Below are 27,997 nucleotides of genomic sequence, written 5' to 3'. Positions count from 1 at the left end.
CTGCTTCACTAATATGTGACATCAGCTAGAGAGGAAACAGCAAATGTGTTTATAGGGATAAGAGCAAAACTGTTTCCTTCACAAAGAAATAGGTTCTTTCTAAAATACAAAAATGTCCTTTATACTGAATATGTCACATTTTGGTAACATTGATAAAATGCACTCTGTGCCAAGGGAATTGTAAAATAAAAAGGAAAACTGGAAAAGAAGAATATGACCACTTAGAAGTGCATGACAAGATGTAAGAGACTCCCAAAATAGCCATGAGATACCACATTACTTACAGGAGGCAGAGAGACCTGCCCAGTGATTTCAGGTGGGCTCATGCTAACGGAGTCTTCTCCTGGCCCTTCAGGCTCCCCAGATGGGTACGGTGGAGGTGGGTATGGGGGGTATTCTTCCAGGTACACTTCGAGCAAATGGGAAGCCTCTGGATTTGGTTCTTCTGTGTTACTCTGGAGCTTCGGGCTGCTGTCTGGGACTCCTTCAGGCACATAATCAGGGCCTGGAGAAGGAGCTGGCATATCATTGTTCTCTGTACTAGTGCTCCCCACATCCTCTGGAGACGATGATTCTGGAACCAGAGAGACCACCTCCTTCTCCGGCTCCACGTGTACATATGGATTCTGGATTTCTACTTGGCTTTCTGAGCTAGCAGTCACTGCAGTCGGCTTTGATGGGTATGATGGGACAGAGATGGTTTCCATGGCAGCTATGGTGGTCCTCTGATACAAAAGTTTCTGAATATTTGGCCCATTAGGACCCTCTGGCTCTGTTATAGAGCTACGTTTCTTTAGTGGCCTTGGTGCATTAGACAGTTTCTTTCGCAGGGCTTCTAAGTCAGCATCACTCTGGTTTCGGTAAGGATTAGATAAGAAAGGCAGTAATTTGGTTGGGCTGAGTGGTCGAGGAATTCTTTCATTTTCGTGGTTCTCCTGAACTGAAGAAGCAGGCTCTCCTTCAGGGTCTGGACTCCCAGGCTTGTCCTGGCTGTTGGAATAAATGTTCTCTGGCTGCTGCTGTTGATTCTGGGCAGCAGCAATCACAGGCTTGCCATAGACTAATTGGGGAGGGAAAAAAAACCCTGATTATAATTAAATAAAACTGGCACGTAACTGAAATAGCCAACGATAACTACAGCCTCCTTTATTTTCATAGTTACTACATAATGCCCTTCAAATATAACCAGTTTTGTGGACTAACAAATGACAAAGGGGTTCCATCTTTGCATAATAAACTTATTACAAAATCTAAAAACTACCATCAACTGTAACATGCACCATTATTTATGAAACAGTAAGAAAAATTTGCCAGTTTTAAGAAATCACTAACTATAGCATCCAAATTTAAAATATCAAAATGTAAAAAAAATTTTGAACCAGTGAATACTGGTAATCCTCTCAATGTGTCAAGGTTAAACTAAACATGTCCTATCCCATCTTTCATATTTTTCAATAGTGAGGGCTGGCCAGTTACTCAGTTGGTTAGAGCATGGTGCTGATAAACACCAAGGCCCACAGGGTTTGATCCCTGTACTAACCAGCCACCCCCCCCCAAAAAAAGGTAAATCAATGTGGGAAATCATATTTAGCTTGCAAAATTGTTAAGAACCATTTATATTTACCAAAGCTATTCCCCCCAAATTCTGATTATACCAAAATTATCTAATTCCCAAATTATATTAGCAGCTTTTATCAAAGACCCATTAAAAAAAAAGAGTTAGAGGTAGCCTATACAGTTACATGCCACAGAAAGATGTTTGTGTCAACAATGAACCATATATGATGGAGGTCTCATAAGATTATGGGTGTGTAGTAAGCTATAGTATCTAGGTTTGTGTAAGTATACTCTATGATGTTCACATAATGAAAAAATTGCCTAACGACACATTTCTCAGAACATAGCCATGTTGTTAAGGAATGCATGACTGTATATTGCTTCTTTGCTGTCCAATTACCAATTGTGACATCTCAGGCCACAATTACGTGATTGTTTCATGACTAGAAAGCCATTTTCACTCAATTAAAACATGGTCAATTTTATTCTAGTCCCAGAAACTAACTAATGATTTAGAAAGAACCCAACAAATTTCCTGACTCTGTATGTTTAACATAAATTAGCCCCATAATGTTTTACATTGAACTAGTGGCTGTGCCCTCACCGGGACAACTTAAAATAGAGCAGAGTGTTATTTTTTAAAGACACATAGACAAGGGCAGAGATCCAACCCTCTATGCACTGAGGACATCTGGCCAAATGCACAGTGAAGATGTGGCCCTCTGCACTGTGAGGCCCTGTGCACCCACCAGCGAACTCCTTCAGAACTGAGCCACACTGCCCTCGTCCATCACCTGTAGCGCCTCGTAGCAGTTGACACTTTGCAGGCACTCTGTTAAACTATCAGCTGAGAACAGAAGCCACAAGTGAACAAAACCCTCAGAACAAGAGCTTCAGTCAATACAGAGACTCGTTGTTTTGCTGTCTGCTGGTAGACAGCAGCTCTGGTGCAGGACTTAAATACATCAGTTGGGCAGGTGAAAACAGAACTGGGAACCTTACCGCTCAGAAAGTGTGGCCCTCGGGCATGTGTCTTGGTCAACGTGCTCTGCACAGCCTGCTGGAGGTTTCTTCCTGGAGCCTGACGCTGCGTGTACATGGAATATATTGAGCTTGCTGCCACGGTCTGAGGTTTTCTGAAGGGTGGGAGTGGGGTGTCTTTGGAAGGCTGAGGAGTAAAGGGCCGGACAGCAGCAGCAGGTGGACTTTCCTGCTTAGAACCTGCAGAAAGGGCTGGGTCTTGGCCACCAGAAGGCGCACTGGAAGACAGCAGCACCCTCGGCTGCTGCCCTGTGGGTTTAGGTTTACCTCCCATGGATGCGACAGCTGCTGACAGCTGTTGAGGACCACCATCTGGCTTAATTTCTGAAGGTGATTGATTAGTTTGTCCAAAATAAGGCAAATTAATCTGTTTTGGTTTTGTAGGAACAGGAGGTGGCACTTTAGCAACATTTTTATTTGCAGCCTGTAACATACACACACACAGAAAGCCAATTAAAAGGTGTTCTAGATAACCTATTTCACAAATGCAAGCATACGCTATAAAAACATTAGCTCTACATTTAAAAACGGTTAGGAGTTTTAAATTTCTGTATTTAATCACATTTAATACAAGACTTCAATAATGCAGCATGATTCCCCCCCGTGTGACATCCTCCTTGTTCCCGCTTCCTGTCTGAGCAACTGTACATGCCACTTGAAAACTTTTAACTGCCATCTTTCATAGTCACAGAGGGCAACAATAAATGAAAATCATTCTTGATCATCAGAACTTCATGCAGTCTAGACCACTGTGACAAAAAAACACCTAACTTGAGCACTCACCCATAACCTGATTATCAAAAGTTAAGATCCTAACCATTACAGATGACTGACCATCAAAATCATTTGACATAACCTCAGCACCAAATCTTGAAGAAATAAGATACGGGGACACCACAAATAATATGATGTTCTTCAAAGCACTCATACTTTTTAGAGAGTCACAGGAAATATGTCTCAAAAGCAAGCATGTCACCATTCTCCAATACGGTACAAGAGCCCAAGTACACACAAGCAAGAGAAAATAAAGTAACAGAGTGCTGTTATTTCTAATCTTCCATATATACTTTGTTCCTTCTGCTCACCCTTATATAATACTTTACCCCTTCTAAAAACTGCATTATAGAATTACCATTAAATTTTTTAAACTGGGATATTCTTAAGTACCTGAGCATCCCGCAAGAGGTCTTCACTGCTCTGGTTTTTCCTCAGAGCGGTGAAGGAGGGTGGGGCAGCAGCCTGCTCCCCTGTGTCAAACATTGAAAAGGGACGCACCTTCTTTTCTTTCTCCCTCAGCGGAACCTCGCCATCATCAACTGAAAACACAAAAAATCGCTTTGATATTCAAACTGTTTGAATAAAATTTCTTATTCACTCATCAGTTACTCTCTCCTGAATCTCTATAAAACGCTGTACCCACTGGGTGCTTTCCTATTTTTAAACTAAGTTGATAAAAGAATAACCCAAACACTACAATAACAGTGCCTTAGTTCCCCAGCTAAATGAAGGTGTTCTGGAAATAAATTAAATATTGTTATATACTGTCCCCTAGTTTTAATATAGCAGAAAATGAACTATCTAAAAAAGAATACACAGCACCTTTTAGATAACCAAAACAAAATGTTCAAAAGTAGCACAAATAAACCTCACCTTGGTCCAGAGCATTCCCAGAGCTGTGAGGTAGAGAAGAAGAGCCTTGGCTTGGGAAAAGATCTGCATTTGAAGGACTCCAATCAGGGCCGACTGGATGAATTTTAGGGCCTAGAATGCAGAAAAGCAGCTACAAATAACTCTGCATTCTAAAGAGATTTTCTTAATGGTTCAATTTACTGCTAAGACTTTTAATCTCTAAAAACAGCTTTAATTTCTAGACTCACAACATCCCAGTACATTTGTTTGGAAAATACTGTATTAAATTTTACATTTCTAACTTAAGATTTTCCCACCTTATTCAAACAATTAAAAATTAGTCATAGCAAACAAAAAGTCTGCTTCAACCGGCAAGGACACCTTACCCTTCACAGTGTAAAAAAATATCACTATCACACCCAGAAAACAATTTCTGATTCAGCAAACGTAAGGGTCTGAGGTATATCTTATATATGATACTTTAAGTGATGCATAACAAAAAGGCAAAAATGTGGACATTTAATCCCAGTCTTTGACCATAGTCTTTCACAAATGAGTGTATTCAGGCTTTTTTCTACACTGGTATTTAAATTTCAAAAACCATGGCTTTTATTTTTCTATACAGAATCAAAACAAAGATAACTCAACAATGAAATCCAGACTACATGGCACTATTGCTTCACAGCAATAATTACAGCAAAATATCAAATATTTTTAAAATTATCCATTTTTTGTATAAGACAACGGTTCAGAAAAAGAATACTATTTTTCCTTCCAAGGGTCTAAATGACAAGGTCATTAAAGGCTGTTTTTACCCTGTTTTCTCTGCAACTCTCCCTTCATTTTTCCCTCTCAATACAAAACTCTGGTTTGCACCTACCCATGTATCTGAAGACTACACAGAATGCAAAGATTACTAACCAAGAAGTCTCTGTTATTTTCACTTTAATCTCCCAATTATGTTTACCTTTATTCTAAAAATTATCAGCAGGGAAATTCTCACTCATAAGCACATATGAACATTTAACACCATTCCTCAACAGAATGGGTTCACAACCTCACATTCTATAAAGATGACACCAGTAACACATATGTGGTGTTTCTACACAAAAATTAATGTTCTCAAGTTATTAACATCAGATCAAAATTTCCTTAGTAACAAGAAGGAACTTTATAAAAGTTTTTTAAAAATCCTCAGATTTGCAAAAATACAGTTCATTTCATTTTCTGAATAGAATTATATTACTTTGGATTAAAAAACTTCTCACTGCGCTAGCAAAGAATACAAAGGGATTTCAAAAATGTAAACATAAACAAGGGATACAAAGACAAATTCTTTTAAAACTCAACCTTGGGAAAAATAACAGTGGGGATGGCGAAAACCTAAGTTGTGTAAGGACTTGGAAATGACTTATTTTTACCTCTAGTTTGTGAAGCAGCCCCAGATCTCATATTGGGCAGTGTCTGTATTTTCATCGGCCCCTCTGAAGCCTGCATGACCAAGGAACCATCTGGCAGGGCTGGCTTCACCAGCAGCTCAGGCCTGGAGGGCATCCGTGGCATAGTAGATGACTGGATATAGGGACCCACTGCGGCCACACGGCTCGGGGCTGACACCACTTGCTGGGGAAGATTTCCATCAGATGAAACCTTAGAAAAAAAAGCACAGGTCTTTTAGTATTACAAGTCATGCTGGATGACCAAACTCAGAAAAAGCTGTAAAACTTTCATAATTTTTTAAATGAGCACTTTCATTTCAGAATCTAGCCATACACTCTGTAAGAAACGTTCCAAAATAAAAATACTCTACAATGACCTCTCATCCTATATTACTTTATTACTAGTATTAGAAAGAAAAGCAGAGGTACATAGGAAATAACATTAAAAAGTAAAAAAAAAAAAAAAAAAAAAAAAAGCAGTGGATTATCTTTTGAGGACCCATAAACACTGTCTCTCTTTTCTGAGGGCACAATGAGCACTAATTCTAAAGAAGCTGCTTATGAATAACTGACCTCACTAGGCTGGTCATCTGTTTCCCTCCTCCCCTGGCCCATTACAAAACAGCCCACTTACTGGTAAATTTTCTTTCTGCTGTAGCGCTGCCTTCTTTTTCCACAGCCGGTCCCTCAGCTCATTAACACGCTTATCCATGACTGCCACTTCTGAATTACGCTTATTCAAACACTCCCTCTGTTGCTGTAGCTTGGCATTCTGTTCTTGATTCAGTTTGTTTCTTAACTGAATAAAATGAGGGGGAGAAAAGTAGCCAAGGAGTAAGAAGAAAAGTGTCCTCAGGCAGATAATCACATGGTTAACTATTATATAATTTCTAAAAATGTAAGGTCCCTCCACTCCTCCACACTTCTCTTCTCATGGTTTAAAATTAAGTGACATCTGTGCTAGACCACCAGCTGTGCAGATGAGCAATGCCTAAAACTTCCTGTTTGAGGTACTATACAGTTTGTTCTGGATTCTTTGGGGTTTAGGCCATCCCCCCACCCATCCCCTTCAGGAAAAGCAACTGAAATCTAGCACTTCCTGCTACTTATATGGACAATTCTGTGTCTTTGGACAGGAGGTTGTACTATATCTAATACGGCTATGGTTTACCTGCAGCTCCTTGTAGAGGCGATCAAGTTCAGCCACGGCAGACTGGTTGTCATGGTGGCCCTCGATCCTGCCATTCTTGAGCATCTCTAGCTGTCTTGTAAGTTCCTCTACCTTTGACACAGCTAGAACGAGCTCCCGCTGTTTTTGCTGAAACAAACTATTCATCTGTTCAATTTCCTCCACTAGAATGAGAGTGACAAAAGCAACAACAGTTGAAAAGAATGAACTACTTCCGAGGCAACCAGGCTTTACAATAACCTTTCTAATAAAAAGTAGAGAAATGTTTCAGAATGTCTTAGAACCAACCTATTCCTTTTAGATGCAACAGAAATAAACACAGACATCTCCAAAAGTCTGTGCTTCTGTCTCAGTGTATCAGTAGCAGAATTTGAATTATGAATATTATTAAACATTAAACTCCAAATTTTAGAAATAATGAAATTCCTTTAGAACTTTTGTTTCAATTTTAGAATGGTAGATGGAGCTATTAAGTTACTAAAATTTTAATTAAAATGATATTATAATAGAAGGGGCTATTATATGATAAAAATCCTTGCTTTCAAATTCTCAATCAAAAAATATTTACAGGGAGAAAAAACTGCTACTACATTTTCCAAAGGTACCTTAGAAACCTTATCTAAAACATTCATCAGCTGAATTCAATTCAGAGAAACCAGCAGCATCAAAACTGCAGTGAATTATATTTCTTCAAAAAATTCCTTTTAATGTGAGCCTATAAAGAAAGATTCACTTTATTCTTCTTACTATGAATTTACATAAATTTCCTATATCGGAGTGATTTCTTACACAAAACAGTTTAACATGTAGCCTGTGGTAGTAAAGTAAACCTACTAGGAACAACTCACCAAGTTTCCCATTGCTTAGCCGCTTCTGTTCCACGTGGCCTTTAAGTGCTCTCACTTTTTTTAGCTTAGCTTCCTGATTCTCAGCTATTTCTTTTAGCCTCTGAAGCTTCTCCTGCTCAGAAGCTTGCTGTTGTTGACGCTGATCTTGTTGTTTTAAAAACTTTAAACGCTGTTCCTAAAGATAAAAAAGCTAAAAATCATAAGGCATATCATTTTAAGCAGGTGTAGCACTAACCCCCAAATAATCTGGAAGGACGTTGTGGTTGCAGTTAGGCAGCCTGCAGTGTGGTCCTGTGGGCCAGGACTTTAAAGATAGCCACAAATGCTGAAAAAATGGTGATAATGAAAAAATGGCTGCCCTGGAGGCCAAAATCTGTCATCGAGTTGAGTATTATTTCGGAGACTTCAACTTGCCGTGGGACAAATTTTTAAAGGAGCAGATCAACCTGGATGAAGGCTGGCTACCTTTGGAGATAATGATAAAATTCAACAGGTTAAACTGTCTAACAACAGACTTTAATGTAATAGTGGAAGCACTGAGCAAATCCAAGGCAGAACTCATGGAAATCAGTGAAAATAAAACTAAAATCAGAAGACCTCCAAGCAAACCCCTCCCTGAAGTGACTGATGAGTATAAAAAAGATGTAAAAAACAAATCTGTATATATTAAAGACTTCCCAGATGATGCAGCCCTTGATGACATAAAAGAATAGTTAGAAGATAAAAGTCAAGTGCTAAATATTTAGATGGGAACAACATTGCACGAAGCATCCAAGGGATTAATACTTGCTGTGTTTGATAGCACTGAATCTGCTAAGAAGTTCATAGACACCCCTGGCCAGAAGTACAAAGACACAGACCTGCTAATACTTTTCAAGGATGACTACTTTGCAAAAAAAAACCTGAAGAAAGAAAGCAAAATAAAGTGGAAGCTAAATTAAGAGCTAAACAAGAGCAAGAAAAAAACAAAAGTTGGCAGAAAATACTGAAATGAAATCTCTAGAAAAAAAGATGTTTGCTGAAATTTTCAAGTGATTTAGATGATCAGACCTGTAGAGAAGATTTGCACAGCCTTTTCTCAAATCATAGCGAAATAAAATGGATAGACTTTGTCAGAGGAACAAAAGAGGGAATAATTCTATTTAAAGGAAAGGCCAAGGAAGCACTGGATAAAGGCAAAGATTCAAATAATGGTAATCTGAGAGGGCCGGCCCGTGGCTCCCTCGGGAGAGTGCAGTGCTGATAACACCAAGGCCACGGGTTCGGATCCCATACAGGGATGGCCGGTTAGCTCACTGGCTGAGCATGGTGCTGACAAATAATGGTAATCTGTAATTAAGGAACAAAGAAGTGACTTGGGAAGTACCAGAATGAGACGGGGAGAAAAAGAAGCACTGAAAAAAATCACAGAAGATCAACAAGAATACCTAAACAAATGAAAGTCAAAAGGTCACAGATTTAAAGGAAAAGGAAAGGGAAATAAAGTTGCCCAGCCTGGGTCTGCTAAAGGAAAAGTAAAGTTTCAGGACAAGAAAACTAAATTTGATAGTCATGATGAACATGACGATAAGGTGCAGCTGGACCAGTAAAAAGAGCAAGAGAAGAAACAAAGAAGAACCTGCATCAAACAAGAGAAAACAGAAAATGGTGCCTAAGAGAAGTAGTTTAGTAAACAATTTTTGTATTCATTTGCATTAGATTTTAAGCTGCTTTTGTCTTTGGAGTCCTTTAAAAAGAAAAATGAATTAGGTCCACTTCAACGTCCACCTGTAAGAAAGAACTTGTCTTTTTTTACTGTTACTTAAATTTTTTAAAAAATTCATGTTTGTGTTATTTTGGATGATTCAAATATCAAAAGGAAGATTCTTCACCACATTGCCTTTGTAGTATGAGATGTATTAGTACAAACTAATAAAATATATACTATAAAAAAAAAGAAAAAAATAATCTAACCCCAATCCTTAGAAGTCGACAATGAGGTACCCCTGTGACACTGTTCTGGTCTTACCATCTGTCCTATACACTGCCATCAAAATCACCTTGGAAGCTTGTTCAAAATAGGAACTCCAAGAAAAAAAAAGTGGGTGGGGTAGGGTGGGGCTTGGCTGGTTAGCCCAGTTAGCTGGAGCACAGTGCCAAAGACACCAAGGTCCAGGGTTTGATCTCTGTACCAACTAGCAGCGCCCCCCCCCCAAAAAAAGCCCCCCCGGAGCCCTAGAATCTCTTGGGGATAAGATCCAGGAATCAGTATTTTTAATCCAAGTAGTTCCTATGCAGCAAGCAAGCAGTGATTCTTCAATTAGTTTTCATAAACTGCTGTGACAGTTTTAAGAAGGAGTTCATGTAGACACAGAAGGCAGTGTAAGAAGACAGTTAAGTGTACAGGATGTGGAGTCAAATTCAGACTCAAACACAAGCTCTACAACTTATTAGCTATGACACCCCGGACAAACTACATAACCTCACCAAGTATACAAGTCTATGCTTCTTCATCTATAAGACAGGGATGACCAACAGCAGCCACCTGTTACTGTGGTAGGGATTAAATGAAATGTGAAATGTAAATCTTTTTGAACAGGATTTTACATAGTATACACTCAACAAATGGTTACTGAAAAGAGCTAAAGGAATACCTAACACCTTTACAAAACTGCAATTATGGAATTTGAAATTTTTTTACTATTACATCAAAATTTTTAACTAAAACTGAGTAACAAAGCCACACAACTTATAATCAAAGGTAAACTTCTCAGGTCAATATACCTAAAACATAAATAACATGGCAATAATTTCAAAATAAGGACCCTGAGGTTGGAGATTTATTCTGCAACAATCAACCTTTTTATTTGAATATGTGTCCCTGCTACTCAACGTAATAGTGCATCAGCATCACCAGGAGCTTGTTAGAAATGCAAAATGTCAAACCCCAAACCATACCTATTGAATCAGAATATGCATTTTCAACAGATCCCTAGGTGATTTCTATGCATATTAAAGTCTGAGAAGCAATAACACATGATTTTGAAAAAGCTGGTGGCTGGCACTACAAATAGAAATGGATTGATAGGAACCCTAGGAAGTTAAAACATGTGAGGCCACAGTTCATGCAGACAACTGCCTTATAGAATCCCTGGCCACTACTTCAAAGCCCTGTTGGGTAACTTGCCATGTTAAACCATGAGTTGTCTACCCCAGCTTAAGTGAACTCAGTCACTAAGACCTGTCAGTTGTGGATACTGAGTGTTTAGACGAGGGGTTAGCAAACTACAACCTGCTGGCCGTATCCTGCTTGCTACTGTTTTTGTAAGTAAAGTTTTATTGGAATACAGACACACCCATTCCTTTACTTTTACCCACATACTGCTGCTTCAACAGCAGAGTTGAGTAGTTGCAACAGAGGCAGCATAGCTTGCAAAGCCTAAAATATTTACTATGTAGCCCTTTACAGAGAAACGTCTTATGGCATCTGGTTTAGATTAGAAGCCTATGGCTGGCAAGAGAACAGTGAGAATAATCTGGACAGTAATACAGAGGCTTCCTGTACTTTCCTTGCTCAAGGCCAGGACAAGGATTGATTTGTGGGTAAAGAATGTTCCCAAACAAAGGCAAGTAGCCTACTATTGAAGCCAAGCAGCATAAGGGGACAGTGTTAGCATTAGTAAATTTAATGTTCTCGCTGCAGCCCAGAGTAGTTCCTAGTAGGGTTCTTTATGCCTTTCTTGTTTTACTGATACCCAACACAGGATCGCTAACTTTGATCAGAATCAGGGGTCAGGAAGATATTAAACAATTGGGATGATTAAGGACTTCTACAAAATGCTATAGGAAGGGTTTGAAGAAATCATCACATAGCAGTTGACTTTTCGGTTGATAATAACAATTCATATCTGTGATGTAACTGGCTTATTATAATGAAGGTAGAATGTAAACAGCTTTACAAATATATTAACAACAGTGGCCTGTTGAGGCTTTTAAAATAAGACACTACCTTAGTAGCCAGCATTTGTTGCTGGGCTTCAATCTGTTGCTGCTGGCGAGATGCCATTTCCTGAAGTTCAGCAAGAGTCAGATCCATCCTAGGACTATTAATCTACAAATAAAAACACAAACAAATACAATGTAACTTACTATAAAAAGATCTTGAAGATTCCTCTCAAAGGTCTATTTATAAGCTTCATCTGAACCAACCATGAAAAAATTATTTAGCCACTTTTCTTTTGCATTAAACAGACCATTAATTTCTACATTAAAACTTACACAGTGACTTATTAAGACGTAAAACATACTAATATACAAACCAACAATGTTTTATTTCAGTTTGTAAATTTAAAATAAAGTTTCAATATTCAGGCACATAAACAAAACAGTTTAGAATTACCTTGATCTGCAGTTAATTTATACTAAGAGAGTAGTGTTTGATCATATTAAACATAGTATTAGGGCATTGGCAGCAAAACACTGCTGAGAAAAAGATGACCAAAACAAATGGGGAGATATATCATGTTCGTGAATTCAAAATCTCAATCTTGTCAAGATAGCAACTTTTCTCAAACTGATCTATAGATTCAACAGAATCCCAATCGAAATCCCAGCAGGCTTTTGTGAAACCTGGTGAGCTGATTCTAAAATCGACAGAGAATTATATAGCATCTAGAATAGCCAAAACAACCACGAAAAGAGTAAAGATGGAGAACTTGATTACCTGACTTCAAGTCTTATGAAGTTCAGGTAACCAATACAGTGTGGTATCAATGTCAACACAGGTAAGCAGATCAATGAAACACAATAGAGAGTACAAAAACAGAACCACACATATATGCAACTGATTTTAGACAAAGGTGCAAAGGCAACTGAGTGGAAAAAGAAGAGTCTTTTCAACAAATTTTCCTTGTACAACTGAAATACCATATGCAAAAACCAAAATGATCTTTGATTCTTGCACCATATGCAAATGTTAACTCAAAAGGGATCACAGACCTAAAGGTAAAACCTAAAACTGCTAAGGAAAAAAAATCTCTGTGACCTTGGGTTAAGCAAAGAGTTCTTTGATACACCAAAAGTATGCTCTGTAAAAGACAAAAATTGATCAGTCTTACTTAATCAAAATCAAGAACTTTTGCCCTTTAAAAAGACATTGTTAAAAGACAAGTCACGTACTAGGAAAAAATATTTTAAAATCATATATCTGATAAAAGACTTGGATCCAGAATACATACAGAACTCTCAAATTCAGTAAGAAAGCAAACAACCCAATAAAGAAAAAAATGGGCAAAAGATCTGAATATTTCACCAAAGAAGATACACAGATGGGAAATAAGCACATGAAAAGATTCCCAACATCATTAGTCATTAGAGAAATACAAATTAAAACCACAGTGTAATACCACTACACACATATCAGAATGTCTAAAATTTAAAAGACTGACCATATGAAATGTTGGCAAAGATGTGGAAAAACTGGAACTCTGGTGGGAATGTAAAGTAATGTAATCACTTTGGAAAATATTTGACAGCTTATTAAAAAGTTAACACACACCTACCTACCATATGATCAAGCTATTCCATGCCTAAGTATTCACTCAAGAGGAATCAAAGCATATGTCTATATAAAGACTTGCACCCAAATATTCAGAGCAGCTTGCTATGGAATAGCCCAAAACTAGAAACAACCCAAATGTCCGTCAACAGGTGAGGGATAAACGAACTGTACTACATCCAAACTACAGAACACTTCTCAGCAATCAGGGGTTAACTGCTGATACACACAACAACACAGATGGAACCTCAAAATAATTTTGCTGAGTGAAATCAGACAAAAAAGATTACGTATCAATAATTCCATTTACATAAGATTCTAGAAAATACAATTAATTCATAGTGACAGAAAGTAGATCCACTAACACTTGAGGATGGGGAGGTAGGAAAAAGGGAGGGATCACAAAAGGATATGAGAAAACTTCTGGATGGATATTTTCATTATCTTGATGATGGTGATGGTTTCACAAGTATACACAACATATGTCAAAACGTATCAAATGGTATACTTTAAATGTGTGTAGTTTATTGCATGCCAATTATATGTACTTCCGTAAAGCTATTTTTTTAAAAAAAACTAAACCCCAGTTGGGGGGAGAGGGATACACTGTGTTGCGATCCCCTTACCGGTCACACACACACACAAAAAAATCCTGTTGGCCATTTTTAATGACTGGACATTTTTGTCACCCTTTCATCATGTCATAAGATCATCTTTTCATAAGATCAAGTAATTGAAACAGGAAGAATGTGGGGAATGACACAGGAGGAACAAATGGTACTTTAGATAATTTGGATTCTAATGTAAATTTACTACAGATTGAAGAAAATTAATTTAGTCAGTCCCTAAAGGTATTAAAAACTCTTGAGCTATCAAAGTACACCAAAGATACTTGCTCAAATTCACATGCAATAACAAGAGCATTAATATATCATTTTCCATTTTTTCTAAAAGTGATAATAGCAACAACAAAAAAATCACCAAAAAACAAATACTTCTTGAACTTCTTCAACTTTTATTTTGTTCTGAATTCGTGGCACATTCAGAATCTAACTTCTTAAAATAGCCATATAGAGATCATTAAAATTAATAGTTTCTATGAAATTAGAAACCTGTTAAAAAGGGCTACCTTTAATCCACTGAATAAAAAAATAACGAATGAGATTTAAAGGCTAAAAATGCAGTATCATCGTCGTATGTCAGTATGGATAAAAATAATCACTTACGCCATTCTCCTTTCTTCGATGTTCACCGGGAACTTTCACACCATTTCTTTTTAAACTTGGATCCTGAGACCTTGGTCCACTCACTAAAGACAAAATTTTTAAACTATGCATTAACACTAAAGTTCACAGATTTTTAAAGTACCAGTTTATTTCTGAGTTCTGTTGTTAATGCTGTTTGATATTTTAAGTATGCATTCAACATAAAGTATTTTCTAATAGCAATGAAGTTAAGGTTTCATAATTTCATTGAGTTTTTAGAAAATCAATTACAGGGCTGGCCCATGGCTCACTTGGGAGAGTGTGGTGCTGATAACACGAAGGCCACGGGTTCAGATCCCTATATAGGGATGGCTGGTTAGCTCACTTAGGAGAGCATGGGGCTGACAACACCAAGTCAAAGGTTAAGATCCCCTCACTGGTAATCTTTAAAAAAAAAAAAAAAAAGAAAATCAATTACATGGAACAGTAATAGTTGGCACACTAAGAAATATCACACACCACCTACCCACTAGGAAAGCTGTCTGATTCATATATCAATGGAGGAAAAATTAACAAAATCAATGTATTTAATTTTTTTTTTTTTTTTTAAAGATGAGATCTTAACCCTTGGCTTGGTGTTCTCAGCCAGTGAGCAAACCGGCCATCCCTATATAGGATCCAAACCTGTGGCCTTGGTGTTATCAGCACCGCACTGTCCTGAGTGAGCCATGGGCCGGCCCTAATGTATTTAATTTTTAATAACTATGGTAATTCAGGCTATTTGCTTATAGTTGTTCCTCCTAGTTCTCTATTTAGCTACTCAGTAGTGAAATCAAGAAGAGTTTCGTTGAAATAAATAACTGGAAATTAAATCATCCATCCTTGTATCCATTAACAGTGTTTGTAACTTACACGGGAAGGAAGTAATTGAAAATAAAACAAGTATTTTGATTGATTGGTTTATTAAGGACATTTTGTGGTAATTTGTAAGTACTATGAAATACTTCTCCATTTACTTAAGTAAAAAATTTCTGTTTTCTTAGTTTGGGACAGTACTAACTGGAAAACACTGTGTGTTTGTGCTTTTTTTGGCTAAAAAAAATTTAAGCCAAAATATATGGGTCTCTCAGTGCCACTTAACGCATGAGAAAAGAGAAAGCTTAATTTAAATTAAGACATTATAAGAAACAAATACTATCAACAAGGAGAATTTTTAAAATACATTAAATTAAGCTCATACCTCTACTTCCCAGGAATTAGAAAAATTATTAAATTACTTCCCAATAAATTTTACTGTTTTTCCAAGAAATTTTAGATTAAAGATTCTTTTGAATGAAATGTCTATTATACCTGCCAGGAAGCTTAGCACAGATTCCCATGCCAAACATGTCTATCCTCAGAGCCAGGTGTCACTACACTAACTCTAATGTGTTAGCTTTGCTGGAGTAAGCAGAACGGAAGCCATGTTGGGACCTAACATCACCTGGCTGCAAGGCGGGGGCAAGGGGCAGGGATTTTAAAAAGGACAGTATTTCTTTCTCTCCACTCTTTCTTATCTTGCTTGCTAAATTGTTCTCCAGCTAATCAGTGCTTTCAAAGCTAACAGTTCTTTGAGACTTGTATAGTTTTGAGAAATGATCTAGGCCAAATGACTGGAAGCTGACTCTGGGCACCAGCCAAGTCAACCAGAGCTCTGTGAAGTGAAACTATGTAAGACTGCAGAAAAGATGACTCTTCACTGGAACAAACCAATATCTTGCAGGGCCCTGAGATAATAGTGAAGATGAGAACAGAAACCAGAGGCGGCGTTGGCGAGACCTTGTACCTGACTCACAGACACAGACCCCTCATAGCTCACTTCTCCTTCTCCTCTGCTTTTCTCCTCCCCCGTTCCATTCCCTCAACCCCTCCTTTAAAAACCCCTCAGTAAATCTAAGTCTTGGGGACGGGACAGCCTACCATCCTCCTTCGGCTGAATACATCTGCTTTTCTAACACCAACTGTTTGACTTCTGAGTCTTTTTTTCCTTCTCAAGGGGGCGGGCAGCCGGACCTCAGTTCAGTAACAGACTGTTAAGAACCAGCCAGGAGTTGAGTGCCTTGGGCGGCCTATCCCCCCCCACTTCAGTAGGAACGAGGCTGGGTCTGCCTGTGATGCCAGCTGCCTGTGGTAAGCCGACCCTGAGGTTGGGCATCTCGGGATCCCTCCCAGCAGCTGCTGGACCTCATTTGTTCTGGGGAGGGCTCTCTGAAGTCCAGCAACAGCGTTAACCACCGATTCCCTGCCTTCTGTTTGGTGAAGAAAAGCAGTGTTAGTGAGGAGCCACCGACTCTTGGGTTGGGTAAGTTGCTCCAGCATGCACACTGTCAGTCCTCTATTCACACTGTTTGTTAGGAAAAGGTACCATCAGTGTGGAAGACGACTTATTGAAACTCAGACCAACCACTCGTCTGGAGCAGTGCTCTGCTTGGTATTTTGGTTTGCACACCAAAGCTGTTTTCCTGCACCTTTTGTGTTTGTTTATGAGCTAGCTCGGTGTTTGGAGACAGCTGTAGAACACAGAATACAATACAGCATTCTATTTGGAAGTGCTTCATCTGTTTGTTTGACTTTTCTGTGTGTGTGAGTGTGAAAGCGAAACTAATATCATGGGCAATTTCTCTTCTATCCCAGCTCAAAGTCCTTTGGGCTATATTCTGGAAAATTGGCCAGCTTTTAGTTATGCACTCATGACTAAGAAAGGAATGATGCTCTACTGGAATAATGTGTGGATTACGTATGTGTTAGACTCTGGAGAAAGGTGGCCACTAAATGCATCTCTTAATTATCATACCTTGGTACAATTGGAATTGTTTTGCCAAAGACAAGGCAAATCGGATGAAGTATCTTATGTTCAGTCTTTTATGCTTTTACATAATTGGGACTCTTTAAGAGAAGGATCAGGGTCCAAATTAATGATACAATGAGGTGGCTCCTCCAAACTCTCCGATAAGCCATCCTATTATCCCCCTTTGCCAGACAGTGAGAATAAAAGGATAATGAAATGGAAAATCAATAGTTGCTAGAGGCTTTGAGTCCTATGGGACCTGCAGTGGCACCCCTTCCTGAGCCACTGTCTGAGGCACCTCAGCCTCATATGGTGGCCCCAGGGCTTCCTGATGATCAGTTAAGTGAGGCATCATCCTCACTCCAGTATGATCAGGGCCCCGGAATGGTCTCTCCTTCTAAGACCTGTCAGGGCACCCATTTCGGCCCAGGTGCATAACCAACCATAGCGGAGGGCAATTTCCACTCTGCCAATTCCCAGTTTGTGGACTGAATGTGCATGGCCAACCTACAGGATTTTGCTGGGCATATATGCCTTCCTCTACCTTGGACTTGTTAAATTGGAAACATCCAAATCCTCCATATAGAGACAATCCTCAGAAGATGGCTGACTGCTTTATCAATGTTATTAATACCCATTGACCCACATGGGCAGATGTGCAGGCCTTAATGAATATTTTATTAACAGCTGATGAGACTTGTCATAGATAAGGCAAAAGATGAGGCTTACAGCCTTCATCAAAAGGATCCTAATGGAACTCCAGATACTGCAGGTGCTATGCTCCTTGTTGAGCCTAATTGGGACCCAAATAATGGTGGAATGGGAAGGCATCTCTGATGGCAAATAAGGGGGCCCAGGGACTCCACTAAACCTTTTGGCGCCACTAATTCTTTCCTCATGGGAGCCCCACGTACAACTGACAGTGGGAAATAAATTAATTGATTTTCTAGTGGATGCTGGAGCAAGCCACTCAGTCTTAAACACTAAATTAGCTAAAAGTGCTGGGAAGACAGTTCACACAATAGGGGTTACAGGTAGACCCCAACAAAGGCCTTTTTCTTCAACCTCTGGAGTGCCATCTGGGGGACGTGACATTGAGACACAGCTTTCTGCATATGCCTAAGTGTCCCATCCCTTTGCTGGGAAGTGATTTGCTACATAAATTAAATAAGCGAGTGACTTTTTCTCCTAAGAAACAACATATGCAGATACGAGTGCCTCCCAAGCAAGCCTTGCAGTTCCAGATGCTCCTTGCCAGACTCAGACCTCCAAAAAGTGAACCATTTCCACCTAAAGTCTACGATCAGACAACCACCAACCTGAATCCAGCCACCCTCCTGCTGACTGATGGCACAGAGTACAGCCTATTGTATGACTGCCTTGAGGTTATGGACACAGTCTATTCCAATGGGCTGGGTCTGCTGGACCAACCATTGCCTAACCCACACTGCGAATTGTTCAACAATCGCAGCAGCCTCAGGGAGCACAGACAACATCATGCTGGATATGGAGTGGTGATTTTAACTGAGGTAATAGAGGCCCATGCCCTTCTAACTGGTACCTCAGCTCAGAAAGCAGAGCCAACTGCACTTACGTGGGACAAGGAGTGCAACATAAGGGAATCCATCCTTTCGAGGACTGGAAAATAGATTTCATTCCGATGCCTAAGACAACAGTAAACTTTAAATATATGCTTATTATGATGGATACTTTTCTGGGTGGGTTGAAGCCCACCCAAAAAGAACAGAGAAGGCTTCAGATGTTGCCAGAATTTTGTTAAAGGAAGTAATACCTAGGTTTGGACTTCCAAGTACAATTCAGAGTGACAACAGACCAGCCTTTGTTTCAAAGGTCACACAGAAGGTGAGCAAGGCCTTACAGATTAAATCAAAACTACACTCATCATGGAGACCTCAGTCAACAGGTAAGACTGAAAATATGAACCATACTCTGAAAAGACCATAGCAAAACTTTGTCAAGAGACTCATTTAACCTGGAAGAAGGTGTCGCCAATTGCCTTGCTTAGGGTCCGGGTTGCACCTAGAAGTGGACTTAAGTTGAGTCCTTTCAAGATTGTACGTAGGAGGCCCTTCCAGGCCAGGTTAGGATTACTAGACCCAGGGATAGAACATGACAATCATATCAAACAGTATACACAGCAATTATGTCAGGTACTAAGCACTCTTCATGAGTTTGCTCTCTCCAGGTCCCCTCTTCCACCTGATGAGCCTTTGCACCCTTTCCAGCTGGGAGACAAAGTCTTTTTAAAAATCTGGAAAAACAAGGTCCAGAACACCAGCCAACAGGTAAATGGCACAGGCCTTTTGATGTCTTACTAACAACTCATACTGTTTTAAAGCCTGTGGGAGTTAAACCACTGACACTTCATTCCCCAGTAAGGCTGTCTCTTGAAGAAAAAGATGATGTACCCAAGTCTATCAACCAGTGCGCTTGTGAACCAGTTAAACAAAACTTGTCTGTCCGTTTGTGTTTGAGTAACTAAGTTTGTGCTTTTTGGTCATTAAAGACCTGATGACTGAAAGAAATTATTTTTTCTCAGTTTCTCCTGGCAAGCTTGAAAAATCGAACACTGTAATTAGCTAAGTCTCTGCACAAAATTTGTCTCTCTGTGCAGAGTTCTGCAAGTGTTATAACAAACTCACTGTCTATGGCATTTCAGCCAAAATAAAGAGAAACCTGTTAGAAGAATCAAGGCCACTTGGAGATTCTGTTTTTCTTATACAGCTCAGCCAGTTCTAGCTAAATGTAAACACTGAACTGAAACTGAAGGAAAAAAAAAAAGGTAAAAAGGCTTTTTTGAAAATCATACTGGTATGAGAAATGTTTTCGGAATTATCTGCCTGGGTTTACTGGTCAAACAAGATTACATTTGTCTTTGCTAGAGGTTTTAAGGTTAAAGCTATAAGCCCAGCCTAAAACAGAATGATCTTTGATCATGCAATTTTTAGATAAATGAGGCTAATTTAGTATTGTTGGTGAGAAAGGAAATCAGTATGCAGGAGAAGAGGAGATGTGAAGAAAGCTATGGACATGGAGATGTAGTTGTGGTTAGGAAGGCTGAAAAGGAAAGAGGATACTCCACTGTGAGAAAGCATCTTGTGTAGTGAACTTTAGTCCTAGAGCAAAATGGCTGGTTATTTAAGAAGTGGGAAGTATAGGACAAATGAAAAATCTAAAGCATGTCATCGAAGGTCCAAATAAGTTGTAATGATGCTTTGTGAACAGCGAATTTATGAAAGAATTTTGTGTATGATTAAGATGACTATAATTAAAAGGGAATTAGCTAAGTTTTCCTAAAGACTGAACTTTAATATTAAGAAGACACTGATATAGAACTAAATTTCCCCTGTGTTAGAACGAGATTTTCTTGAAATATTGACTAAATGCTTAGTAAAATTGCAAAAAGTTTTGATTTTTGAAGGCATCCGCAATCAGATTCATGGAAAAGATTCTGACAAGAATTTTTTTTTTTTAGTTTTATTTTGTCGATATACAATGTGGTTGATTATTGTGGCCCATTACCAAGACCTCCCTCCCTCCTCCCTCTCCCTGTTCCCACCCAACAATGTCCTCTCTGTTTGCTTATCATATCAACTTCAAGGAATTGTAGTTGTTATGTCTTCTTCCCCCACCCCCACCCCATTTCTTTTGTGTGTGTGAATTTATTTATTTTTAGCTCCCACCAATAAGTGAGAACATGTCGTATTTCTCTTTCTGTGCCTGACTTGTTTCACTTAACATAATTCTCTCAAGGTCCATCTATGTTGTTGCAAATGGCAGTATTTCATTCGTTTTGATAGCTGAGTAGTATTCCATTGTGTAGATATACCACATTTTCCGTATCCACTCATCCGATGATGGACATTTGGGCTGGTTCCAACTCTTGGCTATTGTAAAGAGTGCTGCAATGAACATTGGGGAACAGGTATACCTTCAATTTGATGGCTTTCCATTCCTCTGGGTATATTCCCAGCAGTGGGATAGCTGGGTCATATGGTAGATCTATCTGCAATTGTTTGAGGAACCTCCATACCATTTTCCATAGAGGCTGCACCATTTTGCAGTCCCACCAACAATGGATGAGAGTTCCTTTTTCTCCGCAACCTCGCCAGCATTTATCGTTCAGAGTCTTTTGGATTTTAGCCATCCTAACTGGGGTGAGATGGTATCTCAGTGCAGTTTTGATTTCCATTTCCTGGATCCTAAGTGATGTTGAGCATTTTTTCATATGTCTGTTGGCCATTTGTATATCTTCCTTAGAGAAATGCCTACTTAGCTCTTTTGCCCATTTTTTAGTAGAGTTGCTTGTTTTTTTCTTGTAAAGTTGTTTGAGTTCCTTGCATATTCTGGATATTAATCCTTTGTCAGATGTATATTTTGCAAATATTTTCTCCCACTCTGTTGGTTGTCTTTTAACTCTGTTAACTGTTTCTTTTCCTGTGCAGAAGCTCTTTAGTTTGATATAATCCCATTTGTTTATTTTTCCTTTGGTTGCCCATGCTTTTGGGGTCGTATTCATGAAGTCTCTGTCCAGTCCTACTTCCTAAAGTGTTTCTCCTATGTTTTCTTTAAGAAGTTTTATTCTTTCAGGTTGTATATTTAATTCTTTAATCCATCTTGAGTTGACTTTAGTGTATGGTGAAAGGTATGGGTCTAGTTTCATTCTCCTGCATATTGATATCCAGTTCTCCCAGCACCATTTGCTGAAGAGGCAGTCTCTTCCCCAGTGCATAGGCTTGGTGCCTTTGTGAAAAATCAGATGGCTGTAGGTGTGTGGGTCGATTTCTGGATTCTCTATTCTATTCCATTGATCAGAGTGTCTGTTTTTATGCCAGTACCATATTGTTTTGGTTATTATAGCTTTGTAGTATAGTTTAAAGTCAGGTAGTATTATGCCTCCAGTTTTATTTATTTTGCTCAGCGTTGCTTTGGCTATGTGTGGTCTTTTGTTATTCCATATAGGTGTCTGGATAGTTCTTTCCATTTCTAAGAAAAATGTCATTGGAATTTTGATGGGGATTGCATTGAATTTGTATATCACTTTGGGTAGTATGGACATTTTCACTATGTTGATTCTTCCAATCCAAGAGCATGAGATATCTTTCCATCTTCTTGTATCCTCTCTAATTTCTCTGAGCAGTGGTTTGTAGTTCTCATTATAGAGAATTTTCACATCCTTGGTTAACTCAATTCCTAAGTATTTTATTTTTGGGGGGGCTATTGCAAATGGGCAAGCTTTCTTAATTTCCCTTTCTGCATGTTCACTATTGGAGAATAGAAATGCTACTGATTTTTGTGTGTTGATTTTGTATCCTGCTACTGTGCTGAAATCATTTATCAACTCCAAGAGTTTTTTTGTAGAGGCTTTAGGCTGTTCGATATATAGGATCATGTCATCTGCAAACAGGGACAGTTTGACTTCATCTTTTCCAATCTGGATGCACTTTATTTCCTTCTCTTCTCTGATTGCTCTGGCTAGTACTTCCAACACTATGTTGAATAGGAGTGGTGAGAGTGGGCATCCTTGTCTAGTTCCTGTTCTTAAAGGAAAAGCTTTCAGCTTTTCCCCATTCAGGATGATATTTTCAGTGGGTTTATCATATATGGCTTTGATTATGTTGAGATACTTTCCCTCTATACCTAACTTATAGAGGGTCTTTGTCATGAATGAGTGCTGAATTTCATCTAATGCTTTTTCAGCATCTATAGAGATGATCATTTGTCCTTGTGTTTGATTTTATTAATATGGTGTATCACATTTATTGATTTGCGTATGTTGAACCAACCTTGCAACCCTGGGATGAATCCCACTTGATCGTGGTGAATAATTTTACGTATGTGTTGCTGTATTCTGTTTGCTAGTATTTTAGTGAGGATTTTTGCATCTATATTCATCAAAGATATCGGCCTGTAGTTTTCTTTTTTGGTTATATCTTTACGTGGTTTTGGTATCAGGATGATGTTTGCTTCATAGAATGAGTTTGGGAGATTTGCGTCTGTTTCAATCTTTTGGAATAGTTTGTAAAGAATCGGTGTCAATTCCTCTTTGAATGTTTGGTAAAATTCTGCTGTGAATCCATCTGGTCCTGGGTTTTTCTTTGTTGGGAGCCTTCTGATAACAGCTTCAAACTCCTTTATTGTTATTGGTCTGTTCAGATTTTCTACGTCTTCATGGTTCAGTTTTGGGAGCTTGTGTGTGTCCAGAAATTTATCCATTTCCTCCAGATTTTCAAACTTGTTGGCGTATAGTTGTTCATAGTAGTCTCAAATGATTCCTTGTATTTCAGATGAATCAGTTGTAATATCGCCCTTTTCATTTCTAATTTTTGTTATTTGAATCTTCTCTCTTCTTTTTTTTTGTTAGCCATGCTAATGGTTTGTCAATTTTATTTACCTTTTCCAAAAACCAACTTTTTGATTCATTGATCTTTTGTATTGTTTTTTGGGTTTCAATTTCATTCAGTTCTGCTCTGATCTTAATGATTTCTTTCGGTCTGCTAACTTTAGGTTTGGATTGTTCTTGTTTTTCTAGATCTTTAAGGTGAAGTGTTAGGTTGTTCACTTGCCATCTTTCCATTCTTCTGAGGTGAGCATTTAATGCAATAAATTTCCCCCTTAATACTGCTTTTGCAGTATCCCACAGGTTTTGGTATGATGTATCATTATTTTCATTAGTTTCAATAAATTTTTTGATTTCCTGCTTGATTTCTTCTTGGACCCATAGGTCATTAAGTAGAATGCTGTTTAATTTCCATGTGTTTGTATACTTTCCAGAATTTCGTTTGTTATTGATTTCTAGTTTTAATCCACTATGGTCTGAGAAAATACATGGGATAATTCCAAATTTTTAAAATTTGTTGAGACTTGATTTGCGACCTAATATGTGATCTATCCTGGAGAATGATTCGTGTGCTGATGAGAAGAATGAATATTCTCAGGTTGTTGGATGGAATGTTCTGTAGATATCTGCCATGTCCAATTGGTCTAGAGTATTGTTTAGATCTTGTGTTTCTCTGCTGATTCTTTGCCTAGATGATCTGTCCAATATTGACAGTGGGGTGTTCAGGTCCCCTGCTATTATGGTATTAGTGTCTATTTCCTTCTTTAGGTCTAATAGAGTTTGTTTTATAAATCTGGCTGCTCCAACATTGGGTGCATACATATTTATGATTGTTATGTCTTCTTGATGGATCAATCCTTTTATCATTATGTAGTGTCCCTCATTGTCTCTTTTTATGGTTTTTAGTTTAAAGTCTATTTTGTCAGATATAAGAATAGCCACTCCAGCTCGTTTTTCTTTTCTGTTTGCATGGTAAATCTTTTTCCATCCTTTCACTCTTAGTCTATGTGAGTCTTTGTGAGTGAGGTGGGTCTCTTGAAGGCAGCATATAGTTGGGTCCTCCTTTTTAATCCAGTCAGCCAGTCTGTGTCTTTTGATTGGGGAATTTAAGCCTTTTACATTAAAGAGTTGTTATTGAAAAGTGTTGATTTATTCCTAGCATTTTATTGATTGTTGTTTGGTTGTCTTGGGTGTCTTTTGTTCCTTGCTTTCTGATTTACTGTTTGGTTTCTGTGTTTGTTGGTTCCTTAGGTTGTAGATAGCCTTTTTGTTTGTTTTTTTTTTCTCTCTTCATGAATGCCATTTTTATTATACTAGTGGGTTTTGATTTTCCTTGGGTTTTTATGGCAGTGGTAGTTATTTTTCAGGAACCAAACCCAGTACTCCCTTGAGAATTTCTTGTAAGGGTGGTCGTGTGATGGTGAACTCCCGCAGTTTTTGTTTGTCTGAGAAATATACTATTTGCCCTTGATTTCGGAAGGATAGCCTTGCAGGGTAGAGTATTCTTGGCTGACAATCTCTATCTTTTAGTATTTTGAATGTATCATCCCATTCCTTTCTGGCTTTTAGGGTTTGTGATGAAAAGTCTGATGTTAGCCTGATTGGGGCTCCCTTATAGGTGATTTGACGCTTCTCTCTTGCAGCTTTTAAGATTCTCTCTTTGTCTTTGAGTTTTGCCAATTTGACTATAACATGTCTTGGAGAAGACCTTTTTGGGTTGAATACGTTTGGAGATCGTTGAGCTTCCTGGATCTGAAGATCTGTGATTTTTCCTATACCTGGGAAGTTTTCTGCCACTATTTTGTAGAATATGTTTTCAGTGCAATCTCGTTTTTCCTCCCCTTCTGGCATACCCATGACTCGGATATTTGAGTGCTTAAGGTTATCTGATATCTCTCTCAGATTTTCTTCAATGCCTTTGATTCTTTTTTCTTTCTTTCTTTTTTTTTTTGTCTGCTTGTGTTATTTCAAACAGCCCATCTTCAAGTTCACAGGTTCTCTCTTCAACTTCTGCAAGCCCGCTGGTTAAACTCTCCATCGTGTTTTTTATTTCGCTGAATAACTTCTTCAGTTCGGCAAGTTCTGCTACATTTTTTTTCAGGGCATTGATTTCCTTGTACATTTCTTCTTTCAGGTCCTCTATACTTTTCCTCATTTCATCATGATGTCTAGCTGAGTTTTCTTGTATCACATTCAGTTTCCTTAGAATTATCACTCGAAATTCCTTGTCAGTCATTTCAAGGGCTTCTTGTTCTATAGGATCTAGAGCTTGAGAGTTATTATCCTTTGGTGGTGTACTTTCTTGATTTTTCGTATTTCTGGTATGTTTTCTTTGATGTTTATTCATTGTGGCAGGGGGTTTCACAGTCCACACGTTTGACACTATTGACTGACTAAGATGTTGCTGTGGTTGCCAATTTGGTATGGCTACCTCAGTGACTGCTCCGTTGGCCACTAGTGCCTTGCGCGTGTGGTTGCCTCGGGTCTAGGGCCTCTCCGGGGAGCCACCTCTCTGGTCAGCTTGGACTCTGCCAGGCTGCTGGATCACGGGGCAGTACCGCAGGGTGTGTGGTCTCTGCTGAGCTTCCACCTCCCGTGCTGGACTTCTCCCTGTTCCGTGCGCTCTGGGCTGGGCTGCTGGGATGCGCCAAGGCACCGCAGAGAGTGTGGTCTCTGAGGAGCTTTCCCTTCTCCTGCTGGATGTCTCCCTGCTCCGTGCGCGCTAGTCCTGGCTTCTGATGGAGCCGGGTGGCAGCGGTGAAGCCTACCTACTGCTGGATCGCGCGGCAGTGGCCCCCCCACAGGGTGTGTGGACTCTACGGAGGTTCTATCTCCCCTGCAGGATGTCTCTGTGCTTCGTACTCATTGGGCCAGGCTGCTGGATCGCGCGGCAGCAGTGTGGTCCCCGTGGAGTTCCCGCCTCCCCTGCCAGACGTCTCCCTGCTCTCAGTGCACTAGGCCAGGCTGGGAATGGAGCTGGGTGCCTGTGGTGAAGCCTACCTGCTGGATCACGCAGTGGTGGCCCCACAGGGTGTGTGGTTTCTGCGGAGCCTCCGCCTCCCCTGCCGGACGTCTCCCCACTCTATGTGCACTGAGCTGGGCTGGGAATGGAGCCGGGTGGCGGCGGTGAAGCCTATCTGCCGGATCGTGCGATGGCGGCCCCGCAGGGCATGTGGTCTCCACAGAGCTTCTGCCTCCCCCGCTGGTCGTCTCCCCATTCCATCTGCACTTGATGTTATGTTTTTATAGTTTAAATCGGTTGATTTGTGGGACAGACGCTAGGGACCATCTATTCTGCCATCTTGACTGGAAGTCCTAACAAGAACTCTTAAACACAGGTCTCAAATAACTTTAAGATCAATGGATGGAATAAAGGTTTTCCAGAACTCTAATAAGAAATCTGATGATTTTATAAAACTGCTGATTAAAATAAAGCAAAGCAAAAATTAATTACAATGAAGTTAAATATCTGATAAAGATAATGTTTTGTAACTGTCACTGTTGGTTCTTTACTTAAATGTTTTGTTTTGCAGATTTAAGGAGAACTTCTTTCTTATACTTAGTGTAACTTACAGCAATTTGGTAAAATGTACTTTTAGGAACAAAGATGGAAGCATTTCCTTTCTCCTATTTGATTGCTCCAAAATTAGAAAACTATTTGCGAGTATCCTTCTGATTTTTATGGTGATACGGTTGTTTGCATAAGTGCAATAAGAATTTGCTCTCTCTGTATATAACAGGATACAACTGGAAAGGTTGATTATAAAATAGCACATCTCTTCTAAGTTCCTGACCCCACTTTGTGTTGCCCTAATTTGGCCTAACTGCTGTTTCACCTTCCCCCCAACATGGGGCATGTCTACCTGGGAATGAGTCTTCCCAGCACTGAGGCATCCATACAAAGAAAAGTGAAAGCTTTTCAATCAGGAAATTGATCTTCAATGCTTCCATGAGGAATGTTTTGATCGACAAGGGGGAAATGATGTCTTGTCTACACATGCAGTTCGCTAAAGTTTCATAAACTTGAAGGAGGAGACTCATGATTTGGATGAGACATCCTGTTCCTAAACAAAGGATTCATGTAAGTTCTTAAAATTCTTGATATACCAATTAATGTATAGCTTGCTAACTCTGAGTAAGCCACCTGTTGTCAATCAACTGTTAAGACAATAGATAAACAAATGCCCCTGATCCCCCACGCCACTCCAGCTGGGTACCAAACGCTATGTCCTCCATCACGTCAAATAGTTCTATTCTACATTAGGCCCTACTATGCCCCGAAACAGCTCGAAGCAGTAAGATGAGTTGGAGCCCATTCCCCACTGACAGAAATAGAAGGAACTATTGACAGTGAGAAAGTTTTTG

General features: G+C 39.2%; 1 protein-coding gene and 1 pseudogene across 1 annotated transcript in view; one reads left to right on the top strand and one right to left on the bottom strand.

Moving 5' to 3' along the window:
- The window catches only part of TP53BP2 (tumor protein p53 binding protein 2), an 80,443-nt gene that overhangs the window by 16,819 nt on the left and 35,627 nt on the right, over positions 1 to 27,997 (bottom strand). Inside the window, exons 4-13 of the mRNA XM_063115075.1 lie at positions 14,466 to 14,548; positions 11,692 to 11,793; positions 7,704 to 7,878; positions 6,838 to 7,019; positions 6,301 to 6,465; positions 5,649 to 5,877; positions 4,249 to 4,359; positions 3,766 to 3,914; positions 2,560 to 3,022; positions 285 to 1,060 (exon numbers count right to left, since the gene is read on the bottom strand). Coding sequence (XP_062971145.1) covers positions 285 to 1,060; positions 2,560 to 3,022; positions 3,766 to 3,914; positions 4,249 to 4,359; positions 5,649 to 5,877; positions 6,301 to 6,465; positions 6,838 to 7,019; positions 7,704 to 7,878; positions 11,692 to 11,793; positions 14,466 to 14,548 — 2,435 coding nt within the window. The remainder of the gene's footprint in view (positions 1 to 284; positions 1,061 to 2,559; positions 3,023 to 3,765; positions 3,915 to 4,248; positions 4,360 to 5,648; positions 5,878 to 6,300; positions 6,466 to 6,837; positions 7,020 to 7,703; positions 7,879 to 11,691; positions 11,794 to 14,465; positions 14,549 to 27,997) is intronic.
- Positions 8,036 to 9,367, top strand: LOC134390865 (lupus La protein-like; annotated as a pseudogene).

This window comes from Cynocephalus volans, chromosome 11 (assembly GCF_027409185.1).
Source record: "Cynocephalus volans isolate mCynVol1 chromosome 11, mCynVol1.pri, whole genome shotgun sequence".
Taxonomy (NCBI): domain Eukaryota; kingdom Metazoa; phylum Chordata; class Mammalia; order Dermoptera; family Cynocephalidae; genus Cynocephalus; species Cynocephalus volans.
This window is presented reverse-complemented; position numbering and strand designations above follow the sequence as displayed.